General features: G+C 39.4%; 1 protein-coding gene across 11 annotated transcripts in view; it reads left to right on the top strand.

Annotated features, from left to right (window-relative positions):
* UTRN (utrophin) overlaps nt 1–15,395 on the top strand; it is a 580,332-nt gene that overhangs the window by 502,077 nt on the left and 62,860 nt on the right. For all 11 annotated transcript variants that reach the window (XM_025204844.1, XM_025204843.1, XM_025204842.1 and 8 more), the window contains 3 exons: nt 4,764–4,921; nt 8,278–8,444; nt 13,863–13,974. In XM_025204844.1, the coding sequence (XP_025060629.1) occupies nt 4,764–4,921; nt 8,278–8,444; nt 13,863–13,974 (437 nt within the window). The remainder of the gene's footprint in view (nt 1–4,763; nt 4,922–8,277; nt 8,445–13,862; nt 13,975–15,395) is intronic.

Here is a 15,395-nt window from a genome sequence, read left to right as displayed (position 1 = left end):
AGCAGGAGTGATAATCTGCCTCCTGTCTACTCTACTGCATTTTTCCAGTTATAATGCAATCACACATTTCCAGAGTTAATTTTTAGGAAAATATTTGTTTCCTTTAATATAAGGTGATGACTACAAATATTGTCCTTGAATTGGTAGTACCCTGATAAAATCTTATAGGGAATTAAATAATTGTGGAAGGAACCTGAAGAGTTAAATTAACTAAAAACAGTAAAACAAAAAAAGGGATCCTCTGTTTCAAAGATAATTTTGTCCAAGTCTCACCATATTGTCTTCAGCCTAAAAGTCCATGTCAATATGCAGTGAAACAAATGTTTTTTAATGTAAATAGAAGCTGATCACAGACTGAAACAAGGAAAGGCCCTTATTCAAAACACAGATTTGAACTGCAGTTCTGGACCCAAAACTCATATAACATGCATATTGAAAACCCTAGATCCAAATGGCCTTGGTTTTGGGAATTCCAAGCCTACATTTTCCTAATTTATTGAGGGATGTTGGGAAGTGAGAAAATGACTGATTATAGTTACACCTTCGTGCAGGGGTCCAGTCAGATTTAAACTCTCCTAAATACATGAGCAAAGTGCATTCAGGTAGCTTGCGTTTTTGAAGAATTACACATTTTGTTACTTTTTAATCCTTCTAATTTAACCTCAGGTATATTTCTAGTTTAGCGCTAGAAATAGTCAGGGTCATAATCATAAACCTTTTTTTCAAATGATATACAATCCACAATAAAAATAAATAAATAAAACCACAACAACAGTTTGCAGATGACACCAAACTATGGTATGGGGTGAAACAAACACACTATTAGGAAGAAACCGAATCCAGGCAGACCTGGACAGGTTAGAGAAGTGGGCAGAGAACAATAGGATGCAGTTCAACAAGGACAACTGCAAGGTGCTGCATCTAGGGAGAGGGAATCACCAGCATACCTGTAGGCTGGGGGATGACCTTCTCAGCAGCACAGCAGCAGAAAGAGATCTTGGAGTCGTTGTCAACTCCAAGATGAATATTAGTCATCAATGTGACAATGTAATTAGCAGAGCTAACGTCACTTTGTCATGCATTAGTAGGTGCATCACAAACAGGTCCAGGGAGGTGATGCTCCCCCTCTATATGCAGCACTGGTCAGGCTGTAACTAGAGTACTGCATCCAATTCTGGGCGCTGCAATTCAAGGATGTGGACAACCTTGAGAGGGTCCAGAGGAGAACCATTCGCATGGTTAGAGGCTTGCAGGGAGGCCTTATGACAAAAGACTGAGGGACCTGGACCTTTTCAGCTTCTGTAAGAGAAGGCTGAGGGGGGATCCTGTGGAAGTATACAAATTCACCAGGAGGGAAAGGGGGGGCAGCAGGGAATAGGAGATGCTCTGTTTACCAGAGCACCCCTTGGAATAACCAGAAACAACAGCCACAACCTGATGAGAGAGTAGATTTAGGTTGGACATCAGAAAGAACTTCACAGTTAGGGTCGCCAGAATCTGAAACGGGTTTCCAAGGGAGGTGGTGCTGTCTCCTACTTTGGGGGTCTTCAAGAGAAGACTGGACATGCACCTGGCTGGGGTCACATGATCTCAGCACTTTTTCCTGCCACTGGCAGGGGGTCAGACTTGATGATCCTTTGAAGTCCCTTCCAAGCCTAGCATCTGTGAATCTATGAACATTTCAACCCATTTTAATTTTTGTGAGCATCCACAATGCTGAAATTGCGTGCTTTTCTTCCTTCCTGCTCACCTCATGGCTCTGTGGCTCTTAGGGGTGACTTGCTCCAGAGCTCAGGACTCCAGGCTTCCAAGCTCCATGATCCTTGCATTGGAGATAGAGTTTGAAAGTCCCCTCCTACCTCTTAGAATTTCTGAGCTCCTACCCTTGTCTGTCCTCCACTCTTATGGAGCAGACCAGATTGATCTCTGGGCATCACTTAGCCATTGTGGCATTTCCAGGCGGTTTCATCCCGTTACTCCGTTGCAGTCAGACCAAAATAGATGATCCTTTGCAGAACACAGGTTAGCCTGGGATTGTCCTCTCCTCTACCACTCTGCCACAGGTGGCTGTGTGGAATCCTTAAAAGTACCATGCAGGATCCTCTTCTCTACAACCCTTATGTGTTCTGTGCATACTCTGTGCACTACTGTATCGTTCCTACTAGGCTTATAGACAGTCCCACATATGGGTCAGCTGTGATTTTTATGATTCTTTTTGGGAGGGGGAAAAAAGTTGCCTTATAGTTGGAATGAGATACTAGGTGCCAATCAGCTGTGATATTTTTTTCAGAGTCTTTTCCGATAAAGCACATACTTAGTCCTGCCTGGCCTCAAATTTCAAATTAGCTTAAGGCTTCCTCTTCATTTCTAGTTTTGTGTTTTTCATCCTTCAGAGTGTATTTTGGAGGAGTTGTGGGATGCTCTGTAAGCATGCTGTGGAGTTGTGGGATCCTCTGTGAGCAATTAATCAGTTTCTCTTCTCCTGTGGAAACACTATCAGCAGGTTGCTGCAAAAACCACTGCAGTTCTCAAGAAATTGCCTGGGACTGAATACCTGGGATATGGCTGGTAACACAAGCACAGTCCAGGCAACACCAGTGCTCTTGGCAGTGATTTTATCTCACTCGTGCTAAGGGCTAACCACCCCATGAAAGGTGCTTGTTTGATAAATAGGGGGGGGGGTTTCAATAAAATAAATTAGTTTGTATCTGCTTTCCCCTAGATGATACAGTTTTAAAGCATTTTTCCCAATGAAGAAGGAGTTGACAATAATTTAAAAGGAAGAAAGGAGAGCAATGAAAAGTGTTTGAAACATGTGGACAGGTTCTACGTGCTTTGCCATCAGAAATGCTGTTGAATTTGGATTTTTAATTGTCCTTACAAAACTACTATTGCCTATTTTGATAATAGAGGTAAAGAGAATAAGAATCTACATAAATGGATTTTCTCAAACTATAAAGTATCAAATACCTCAATTTAAGTACAGAATAGGGGACAGAGGTTCATTAAGCACAACTAGGAGGAAAACAACATTTATTTCCAGTGCTTGTTGTGTTTGTAGTAAAATATTAAATGAGGTTCTAAGATATATACAGTCAATGTTTAAAAGATTGTGATGTGAGATTAGTCAGAGTGACTGAATTTGGAAGTACAGAACTGTAGAGATCAGAAACTGAACTAAAGATTGTGAAAGAAAAAAAGGAGTCACAGATTTTCCAGATTGGAATTCAAAATGCAAAAAAGAGATGCATTAATAAAAATCAGTGTTTAAGAAGTACTGTCTTTATCGTAGGTGGATCTGTAAACCTACTGCTGAGCTTTGCTGTGAATTTTGACTGTTCTTGAATACCAAAGTGAGCCAGATAATCATTTCAGCACTGCTCTGATGATAGCTTCTGCTTAATTCAAGCTTTCTTATTTTATTCTTATTTTGCCTAATAAAGAATATAAGAACTGGGTCAGACCACAAATCCATCAGGCCAGATCATGTATCTCATAGAGACAGAGAGCAGATGCTAAGGAGGGGCTTTCCAGACTGATCTTTCCTCTGCCTTCATTCTGTTCAGCTTCCAGCATTCAGAGGCCTGGGAAGTCCTGACTTGTAGGTTGTACCCCCTAACTATTATGTTCAATATCTGTGACAGCACCTATCCTGCCTAAGTTTGTCCAATCCTCTTTTGAACCATGTTTAAATGACAGGTCTCTACAATATCTTGTAGCAATTAGGTCCACAACTCAATTACACACTGTAGGAAAATGAACTTATACAAAACAGTACACTTCCTGAACCTGAATTCAAACACCTGGGGAACATACTTCTTAAATTTGTTCACTGCTCAATTTTTTTTGGCAGCTGTTACCTCTCAAGTTTTAATAATAATTTAAATATCCATCTTGGTAGCAGTTTTCCAGCTTATCATTTAGGCAAAAACTTCCAACTAACGCAATTATGTCCAGGGGGGTGGATCTTGTATAAAAGAGAAATAGAATAGTCCTGCCAGGTTTACATCTAATCCATCCCCTATAGTCGATGCAAAATTATTTCGTACAAAATATTTCATAGATCTCGTGTCACCTGATTTTGTATGATTCAAGAGGAGTACTATCCAGTGCTTCCACTGCCCAGTCAATCATACTATCAGGATGATTTTCCTGACCTTTTAGCAGAATTTTTCTTTTCTCACAACCACTCCAGTACTCTGTGATGCTCCACAGCATCTTGACTTGTGGCTTAGGAGGATAGAAAGTGAAAAAAAAAATGGGATCAGTGGTGAGGCTGTATGTCAAGGGAAAGGTTTGTGTAACTAATGTCACAAGCAAGAAGTTTCTTGGTGCTCTCATCTTAAACTTTTTCATTCACCAGCTATGATGTACACTTCTCTTCTTCTCTCAGTTCAGATACAAGTGTGCGTCCACTCTCAACTACTTTACTGATAGGTCCAGTTTTAGAATGGAATGGGATGTTGATGTCAGATGTATTGAATTACTCCAGTGGTAATATAGAAAACAGTGCAAGTGTTAAGTAGCAATATAATCTACACTTATTGAGTTGAATTCTGTTCTCAGTTGCACTAACCTAAGTCAGGAACAACTCTATTAACATTATTCAGCTACATTCTGGTAAAACCATTGTAGGTGAAGCTGCAGTAGGGCCCAGAGTAATTACATTTGGAGTAGGAAACAGAAATAAATTAAAGGAAGAGAGGGCAGACTGAGACTAACATGACTTTTCCATATGAACCAGTGTCTATTATCTGTTACAGATCTTTTTAAGGAAGTGGCAGGGCCTTCAGAAATGTGTGACCAGAGACAGCTTGGCCTCCTTCTTCATGATGCCATCCAGATCCCCCGGCAACTTGGAGAAGTAGCAGCTTTTGGTGGCAGTAATATTGAGCCCAGTGTTCGTAGCTGCTTTCAACAGGTAAGATCACCAATGGCTTTTCTCCATATATTGATGTGTATCTGCTTATTTTTCTGCCTTTTTAAAACATTTTATACATTCAGAAATTGCAACAATAAATCATCTAAAACAGATCTCTCTCTCTCATGATCTACATAACATAGAGTTTGATTTCTTGCTTGTATACAATGCAGGGTGCTGTCTGTCATCAGTGGGAGCTGCAACCACTCTTATCAGCTTGAAAATCCTACCACTTCTGTTTACACCCTTAATTATGAGCTTTGGTCCCTAAATTTAGGCAATGGAGGTTTAAAAGTGTGGCCTTAGATTTTAACCTCCCTGATCGTTTTTTTAAATTATTTATTTACTTCACTTAGACAAAAAAAAAAAAGCTGTGCTTTCTTCATAAGATGTATGTAAAAAACATCAAAGGGCATTTGCACATGTGCTCTAGGGGTGGAGGTGTTGCTTTAATTGGAGCAGCTCCAAGAGCCGCTCTAAAGCATCTGCAGCTCATGTATCAGCATTCCAGTGTTTCAAAATGGCAGTGGGGGCACTTTAACTAAAGCTCATTGAACGAGCTTCAGTTAAAGTGCCCCTGCCACTATTCTGAAGTGTAGGGATGCTAATATATGAGATGTGAAGGCTGCTGGAGCATACTAACTAGCACATTCCAGCAGACTTGATTAATCAAATCTGCTCCCACGCACTGTAATTACAACATGTCAGAGAACCTCCCCACACATCTACAAGCACCCAATATACTGTGATATTATCTACATAGTGGCCAAGCTGGAAAGCCCAGGGCAGTCCTGAACTTTCCTTTTAAATGAAGTGCACATAAAAGCAGAACAAATATTTAAAAGTGTGATTTGTGAGTTAAGTTTTAATCAGAAATGTACATATTCTGATAAGCAGGCTGCTAAGGATGTGGTTAAAATGGAGCTTCTATAACTCACTTAACACTGTAGGAAAACATCAATGACTCGGATTGTATTTGAAAGTATTTTGAAACTTATATTTATTGCAGTCTTGGCAGCCCACAACCCTGTTAAAACTTTTTGTAGTAGTTAATTATCCTGATTTACATTTTCTAGGCAAGTTATAGTCTGAGAACAACATGATTTCCCTTGTTGGAACAAGAGTTGATCTCAGCAGTGCAGGGGAGTGTTGTTGATAGTAATTTTGACCCTGCACATCAGGAAATTACTTAGTGTTAGGTTTTTGACAAGGGAGCTGGCAATTTCACAATGTGTGTAACGTAGTCATTTACATGTCTGGAGTCTTTATGCAACAGACAGATCATAGAACAGGGCTTTCTAGTTGCCTGCAGTTCAGCTTCATGCTACATGCAGGGGATTAATCAGGCTGCAGGGAATGTCTGCCTTTTTTAGGGAAGATTGGAGAAATGAGAATGGAAAAATGAGAATTTGAATGGAACACAACCAAGTTCACAAGTTGTAAAGGTTGCCCAAGGCTATGTCTGTTCTATGGTGATAATTGTGTTGGTTACATTAATTATTTTTGTGAATGTGGCTGCCTCTGAGCAATGTCAGGAATTTTACAGGGATTTAAAAAGTCACCATGGTTAAGATACTTAAGTGGTATGTTAGACATTTAATAGTATTGTGATTTTATTAAATCCTATGGAAGAGAATATTAGGGAGCCCCCCTAAGAGAAGCAACATCTCTCCTTTCACCCGTTTCAGTAGCAGATTCCAGGACTTCCCCAGTGGTAGGTGTTTGTTTTATCCCTTCGTTATCAATTCTGAGTTTTGAAAGGTTTGGCAGGGTTAAACCATTCTCAGAAGGTCGAAGTGGTATTCCACCTGTGTTTTTTTGGATTTTATTTTGGAGTTGAGGCTGTTTTAGTTAAGGGCACAAATAATTTGCTAGATTAAGATGGAGTTCAATATGTCAATTAAACAACACTGGATGTTTCATAAGCTTTTTTTATATCACCGTTTCAATGAATGAGAGATATTGTTAATATGTCTGCCCCTGGCTGCAAGTGGCTCAGTTTGCATCTAGAAGAGGGCACTCAGCTGATGGAAAAGAGTTTTTTTTGCCTCACTACTGGATTTAATGTGTGGTCCCTCAGAGGTCTGTCCTATCCTTGATTTGTCTTTGATGCTGTTCAGATATATACAAAGGCCACCTGGCGAGCTAATCTTTACAACACAGAGTAGGGCATCATTGTTAAGTTCATTCTGACATTACAGCTGTCTTCTCTGCTGGACCTTGCAAGTTCAGTTTGTGCTCTCTAAGAATGCTTACATACTTGCAGCATGATGTGTCAGAGCTTGTTCATTTTTAGCCATGTGAAACGAAAACTCTCAGTGGAGGTTAGAGCTTTTTCTTGATGTTTCTGCTTACTGGTAAAGAATTCAGGTGTCACTTTGATCATGCAGTATGGATTAAGTTATATTTTTAGGTCCTGTCTTCTTTGTCCTGCACTGATCTCAGGACAACACCAATACATCCTTATGAACATGAAATATGATTAATGTAATTCCACTTTAACAAGGCTTCTCCATTGGTTGCAACCTGTTCAGGATGCAGTGGCACGTTTGCTTGCAACTGTGATATTTTTAGCTGCCCTGTGTTCCTTGTATCAGCTGCCTGTTAAGTGGCAGGGTTTCATTTTAGTGCTGCACTGATCTCAGGACAACACCAATACATCCTTATGAACATGAAATATGATTAATGTAATTCCACTTTAACAAGGCTTCTCCATTGGTTGCAACCTGTTCAGGATGCAGTGGCACGTTTGCTTGCAACTGTGATATTTTTAGCTGCCCTGTGTTCCTTGTATCAGCTGCCTGTTAAGTGGCAGGTTTTCATTTTAGTGTTGTTTTAATCTAATTTTTAAATTAGATTTAGCATCTTAATAAAAGAATAACTTCATTGGCTTTCTTTATTAAAGAAAGTATGCCCAGTATGCTCAGGCTTTATTAAATAACTTTTGCTTGAGGATTTCTCACTGAAATGCCCCACCTTATATTAGTAAGCAAATATACCTTTCCTGATGTGGAAAATTTGCTTCCTATTAATGTTCTATTTCCTACTTCTGGTGTGCTTCTGTTTTAAACGTATTTTTTGTTATGGGTCATCATTTTTTTTATATATTCTTTCCCCTCTTCAATATTTTTCCCCTTTCTTTTTTTAACTGGACTTCCTCGATTGTTCTTTCCTGTTTGACCTTTAATGAGGAACATTTTTATTTTGTATTTTTCGATGTGTTGTGCAGCGACTTGACCTGGAAAAGGTCAGAGCTAACTTGTGGAGCTGGAGCTAAATTTTGGTTTAAAATGAAATAGAAAAAGAAATCTGCATCTTTGAGGTTTTTATTGTTGTCTTTGGGTTTCCTTCCTCAGAATCTCAATAAGCCGGAAATTAGCGTCAAGCAGTTTATAGATTGGATGCATTTGGAACCACAGTCTATGGTATGGCTACCAGTTCTACACCGCGTGGCAGCTGCAGAAACAGCAAAACACCAGGCCAAATGTAACATCTGTAAAGAATGCCCAATTGTTGGCTTTAGGTAAGAAGAGTCAAATTGTGTATAGGGTTTTATGTAATCCGATTTTTTTTTAAAAACAAAAACATATTCTCACCTCTTTGCTTTCTCCTTTGCAAATTGGTTTCCCTCTACAATACAGTCAGAATTTGGATCTTATTTCTATGTCCTAGGTCTCGTGATTCAGATCATTTTCTCTCTCTTTGCACTGGCATTGGTAAACTCCAAAAGATTCTATGAGTGTCGGGCATACCAGTAAAGTGGTTGTTAGGTTTCTTGCTAGTGAATGAAGTATGAATATGCTCTGTAGACACCAACAATAAATAAGCTGGGCAATAAGAAAAATATGTATATTCATATTTATGCTTTACACAGAATAAGTGGACTTAGGTGGATGCAGCCAGAAACTCTCGGGTCTGGACTTGGAGGGGTGCTACAGCTGTGGGCAGCTTCATGCTTCTGCTTCCAAACTGGTGGCAGCCCCAACCCAGAGAGAGAGAGAGCACATGGCACTCCAGAAGCATCCCCAGCCACTCAGCACCATGTGACTGCTGGAGTTGCCACCTACCTGTGGGCCAGATCTATTCACTTGGTGGGTGTCCGCCTATGGGTCAGATCTAATCAGTTGGCAGGCCAGATCTGGCTTGTGGGCTTTATTTTACCCAACCCTGATACAGATTAACTAAATAAGATCTGTGTAGAGCCTAAGCTTTTGTGAACTGGAGAACACTTTGTCAGATTGTGATTTCATCAGATGCTGGAGTTCACAAAAGCTTGGGCTCTATATTGATCTTATTTAGTTAGTCTATAAGGTGCACATCTACCTTGCTTTCATATGTGTCATACACCACAAGGCAGATAAATGCCTATGTAATTGTGGGGTGGTTAGGTAGGATGGCTTTCCTTTGCCTTCTGTCTCATATTACCTATGAAGCCAAGGTTTTCTTTGCCTCTGAATCTTTAACATATTTACTCCTTCAACATCCCTGTTGTGAAGATTTCTGCTTCCTTCTAGCCTAGTCAAGAAAAGGGACCTTAAATTACCAGACAGTAAAATTAAACATAGCAAATAGGGAGATGGCAATGTTTTGAAAGCCCCTATCTATTGGAGACAAGTGATCTTGTCTCTCATTTAAGTACAGTATTGACCTCCATGCTTGCTTAGACAACCCTGAAAATATAGCTTGAGTGCACCCTAACAGTTCAGACACCAGAAAACAAAATCATTATTTTTAAGATGGCTTCATAGTTTTAGTGGGCCTCATTCCTGGTTTTAGAATACTTAGGTTTGGCGTTACTGTATTTAATAGACTTAAAAAAAAAACCCAGGCTAACGTGGTTTACGCACAAATGTAAAGCTATATCTGTACATTTCTTAATACAAAGAATTCATTAAATCATTCCATTCAAAATCATGAAGGGTGTTCTATACCATCAGTACATCCAATTTTTTTAAAAAAGGATAGAAATCCCTGCCACAACTTAACGATCTGTAGAATTATAGGGCACCTATACACATGCCTGACGCCTGTGCCAACATGTTCTAATTGGAACGTGTCAGAACAGACTCAATTAATTGAGTTTGCGGGAGCATTTTAATTAGAACACTCCAGCAGCTTTGGTGTCTCATGTATTTAGCATCCCCATGGTTTAAAAAGGCAGCAGGGGCACTTTAATTAAAGCTCATCGAACAAGCTTCCCTACCACCATTTTGAAGTGTGGCACACTGGATACACAAGGCATCGTGGACATTTTAATTAGAGTGGCTCCTGAGAGCTACTGTAATTAAAATGCCTCCCCGACCTTGGAGTATGTGTAAAGATACCCGTCGTCTTTCACAGGGTTTGCCTACACGGTGAGTAAATGTCCGACAAGGACATTAAAGCTGGGAAAGGTTGTAGGGAATGATAAAGATTATATGACAATAGGAAACTGGTTTGATCACTTCAAACCTGTATCATATCTAAGCTTTTTAATATTAGGTATACTTTAAAGATGAACAATACTCTTTTAACTTGGGTGCTTTCTAACAAAGTGTAGTGGTTGTGAGTGAGTTTATTTTCTCCATCGCTATTTAATGGCACCTTCTTTTGCTCTAGTTCTCCATTTAATGATTCTGTGAAAGCCAACTTTCTTTTCAGCTAGAATGACACTTACAGCTTAGAGTGGTAGTTAGCTGTGTTAGTTGAAGTCAGTCAAAAGGCAGGGTAGATATGAGCCTTTCTAGACTACTTAATAAGGTATATGCATATAATATATGCATATAAAGAGCACAAACTTTAGTGATCCCAATTTCACTTCATCAGCTGCTGTGGAAGGACATGCAGAAAGCAAAGCATAGATTCATAGATGTTAGGGTCAGAAGGGACCTCAATAGATCATTGAGTCTGACCCCCTGCATAGGCAGGAAAGAGGGCTGGGTCTAGATGACCCCAGCTAGATGCTTATCTAACCTCCTCTTGAAGACCCCCAGGGTAGGGGAGAGCACCACCTCTCATAAGGAGGCATAAGGAGGAGAAAATTAGAATACAAAAGACAAGAGATAGGGGAGAGAGAGGATGAGGTGGGGAGTGGGGTAGTGTTGGGGGAGAAAGTCCTTATGCCTTGTAGCTTAGTCATAAGGAAAATACTGCATTTAGACAAACTGGAATGTGACGCTTCTGTGCTTCTAAACACTATGGAGTGCATTTGTCTCTAGCTTTCTGCTGGATAGGAGCATATTCTGAGGCATAAATACTACACTAGATCATGTTGTCACACAACTCTAAAAATAGACTCCAGGACAAAGTTAGCCCTTAAGATTTCAGCTGACCCTTTTTGTTGTTTTTTTATTTAACTAGATCTTTTCAATATCCATTTCAGGTTTTTAAACTGTTACACAATCCACTCCAGGTGCAGGCTGTTTGCCGTGACTTTTTATTATTGATGAGCACCCACATGTCACTCAGCACATGGGTAGTCTCTCAATCTCATTTCTACTCCAGAATGTTTCCTACAGGATAGGCCTGTGTTCTTCTCACCTAATATATATGCAGGAATTCTGTGTTTTTTAGTTAACATCTGCTTTCATTATTGAAAGCCACAAGCCTAAAATCACAAATTAACTATGGAAATAGCTCTCCAACAGTTCTCCCCCCACTTTATGCTCAGTACAAGAAAAGATATCACAAAAAAACCTTGCTTCTTGGTCATAACATCCCAAATTCCAGGTCTGCTGCTACATTTTAGCTTCTTGCAACCTGGGCCAAAAAATCAGATAATCAGTAACTGAGGGGGACGACCAGAGCAGCAGCCCCAAGCACTGTCTTTGTGGAGTCACAAAACCAGCCATTTCCATAGCGGAGGCTGATCATAGTGACAATCAGCAGGAGTAGGTGCTGCACCAGGCACTGTTTGACTGCCCTGGTTATGGAGATAGGCAGACAAGGTTCCTTGGGTGAATTTGATATCTTTTGGAGAGGCACTGCTTTGCCTCTGCAGGTAAGCCTTGCTACTGCAGACTTGTCTTCTGGGAATTTGTGGCTTGAAAGTCTTAGAACGTAGGGAAAAGAAAAGAAAAGAGTTATAAATGCAGACCCTAAGTACTCTGATACTGCATATCAATAAATATCCATGCCCTTGCATCACTGCACATAGGAGATATGTAACATATTGATGGAGACTATTTTTTGCTCGTTTGTTCACATGATTGCTTAAGTTTCCACTAAATGTGGGTCCAGTTTGACATAGACTGACCCCCCGCCCTACCCCAGGGGCATAATGATAAGTTAGAACTTCCTTACACTCCTGTACAAGGCCTCTAAACCTTAGCTATCAGTCCACAGGAGTGAGTAGGTTTTTTGAACCCTTAGTTACACCCCTGTGCTAACTAACCAGTACAGGCAAGATAGCATGGTGTGGAAGAGAGGAAAGGAGAGGGTTGTAATTTGCTTTTCGAATTTGCTGCTGGCTGCTAGTCCCTCCTAGAACATGCAGCCCGCAAGGAGGGGCAGGGGGAGTATTGTAATCAGAAGGTTATTGATGCATAATCCCTTACTGTGCCTGATCCAAAATTTAGCACTGCAATATTGTCTTTTTTCTGTCTCTCTTAACTGCTGTTTCTAAATTATGCTGCTGTGCAAAGGAAGAGGTAATAAACAATGGATATTTGCAGAAAGATTGCTATGATGGACTTCTGTAATACTATGGGCTTTTATACACATACTTTTCATGTGGTGATGCATCAGAGCAGACTCAATTAATCGAGTCTGCTCCTCATGCTAACTGACGTGCACCTCGCTGCATCGCTTGCAGTTGTATAAGTGGCGAAACATGCGTTAGCACAGAGAAAATGGCAGCGATGCACTTTTGAACTAAAACACATTCAAGGTGTTTTAGTGGACCACTACCATTTTCTGCGTGCTGACGTGCATTTCGCTGCTTATACAACTGCACGTGTGTCAGCACCAGGTGTTTTCAAAGAGTCCAGTGCTGCAGCTCCTCCATGTGTAAAAATGCTTTGTTTTTTTAAGCTAAACATAGCAAATTTTTATAAGAAATTTTAGAAGTACATTGTAAAATTATAGCCCCTTATTTCATCTTGTGTGGCTGTACTCTGCAATGCTTTCTGTTCCAAAAACTCTTAGATATACAGGCAACAGATGCTGCTCCATAGGTCAGCATCCTGCTATACTAAAGCCTTCTTTGTATAGTATATGTATAGAGTATAGTAACTCCTACTGTAATATATGCATGCACTTACCTAGTGATTTCTGACCTTAGCTTTACAAACTCAGTGGGTGCATATATAAAGTGTGTGCTTTACTGAAGAGTTGACTAATTGGCTCTGCAGTAAAGTGTCACTGTCTACATGTGCACTGGTATTAGGGTGCAGTAAATTAACTGAAACTGCCATAGGATAGTACCATCTGGGACAGTACTACCCTATGGCACAGTAATTATGTGTGCTGAAATGTATGCGTAGACGGTGATAGAAGCTGGCTGGGGCATGAGGGTGCTAAAGCACAGGGGTTGCTTCCTGCCTAGCCCTGCACTTCAGCACCCTTGTGCCCCAGCCAGCCCTTCCACTGCCTAATGCTGCCGCCTGGAGCTGACCCTCTGGATCCCTTGTCAACCCAGGATTGCTGGGTTCAAACTTTTGCATTCCCAGGTGCACATGCAGACACTGCACCCAGGAGCAGCTGACTCTGGTATGAGCTGCGCCCGAGTTTTATCATGTTACCTTAATGGCACATGTAAATGTACCCAGTGTCTTCTTGTAGTGCTTTTGCTGAAAGGCATCTGACTCAAATGAAGTTACCCCATTTCAAAAAGCAATTTCCTCTTCAGTTTTTTAAGATCACAGATACAGAAAACTAATTTAACTTCTGAGCTTTAACAGCAAGTAAATAATAGTATTTAAACTTTGGGAGCTCTTAATCACTTTGCTTAACATCTCTACAGGTATCGGAGCCTGAAACATTTCAACTATGATGTCTGCCAAAGCTGTTTCTTTTCTGGCCGGACAGCTAAAGGGCATAAATTACATTACCCAATGGTGGAATATTGTATACCTGTGAGTACTGATTTACTGGCTGTTTCTAACAGTTTTGTGGTCTTTCTGGGCTGCAGTTTCTTGCAGACTTTGATGTGTAGATATTCTGCCTGTTTTGGATATATTGGCTACCATTTTTTCTGATCATTTTTCTGTGAAATCCAATGGGGACTTGCTGTTGCTGATTTTATGTAGTAGGCTTTCAGATGCTGTAAGTATTCAGTATGGAATACTAACATTACATAGACAGGTAACTAGATATATACTTTTATAAAACAAACTTTCTGTACTGGAGAAAACTGAACTAGCTATACATACAACGTATTCAGATTTTGGAAGGATGAAAACCTGTTCAAGTAAAGTTATGCCTTTCTATTATAATAAAAAACGTGTATACTCATAACTAACCTAAATTTTTTTTCAAGGTACATAGCTTGTTCAGACCCAATATATAACCTGCTGTACCAAAGTCTGGTTGGAAATATCTTGAACAGTCTCCAAAATTCATAATATTTGTTTGGATTTTTTAATTAGTTTGTAGCTGAGAAATTAAAACAAAATAGCCACTTTTCTATTGGAACACACCAAGAAGCAATGTGAGAATTTCTCTTGCAGCTGCTAGGAAAATTAATTTCCACAATTTGGCATCTTCCTAATGACTAATTAATCATGAGATTCCAATGGAGACAGTTTCCTAGATATTTTCTGTTAAACTTAAGAAGCTGATAAAACAGTACCACTTCTGGTATTTGTTTTTCCTGATTAACGTTTTAATTAATAGCTTATTATGTTTTGCATCTACATAAATTCAGCTAAGCCATACATAAGTGGTTGATTTATATCTTGAATATAAATAATCAAAAACATTTCCCAGAAGTGTACAACCCAAAGAACAAAATTTGTCTGAATTTTACATTCTTTCATAGTTTATTTCTCTGTTTGGTGTGAGATTCTTAATGGAAGACATAGAGCAAGAATACATTAGATCTATCTGGTTGTTCACAATGACTGCAGTAGATTATTAACAACATTTTCTTATTGTTTTGCATGTTCTGCATCTTTCTCAACAGATTTCAAATTATATCGAGTAACATTAATGCTTCATTATAATCAGACGTATCCATGAGTTGCATAAAATTTCATTTCATTTCATTAATTCTGTAAACTAATATTAGGATTTGGTTGGCAAATTAGCACTCCAAATGCTATAGCTTTATAAAAGAAACGAGCTTGAAGAAAGCTTACATTCATGCTATACTATACTTTTGTTGTTAGGCCATTTGTAGTTTTTACAATGTTTTGTAATTACTGTTCTTTTTCTATCCTCTTTTTTTCCTCCTCTCATCTTTTGTAGGAGTTAATTAGGTAACTGAGGACTGTATTTTGAAAATTTATTTCTGTTATTTCAGAAAGCATGTAGTTCCACATGCAAAAATGGTTAA

This window comes from Alligator sinensis, unplaced genomic scaffold (genome assembly GCF_000455745.1).
Source record: "Alligator sinensis unplaced genomic scaffold, ASM45574v1 scaffold153_1, whole genome shotgun sequence".
Taxonomy (NCBI): domain Eukaryota; kingdom Metazoa; phylum Chordata; order Crocodylia; family Alligatoridae; genus Alligator; species Alligator sinensis.
The sequence above is the reverse complement of the archived record's forward strand: the minus strand, read 5'-3'. Positions and strand labels throughout refer to the sequence as shown.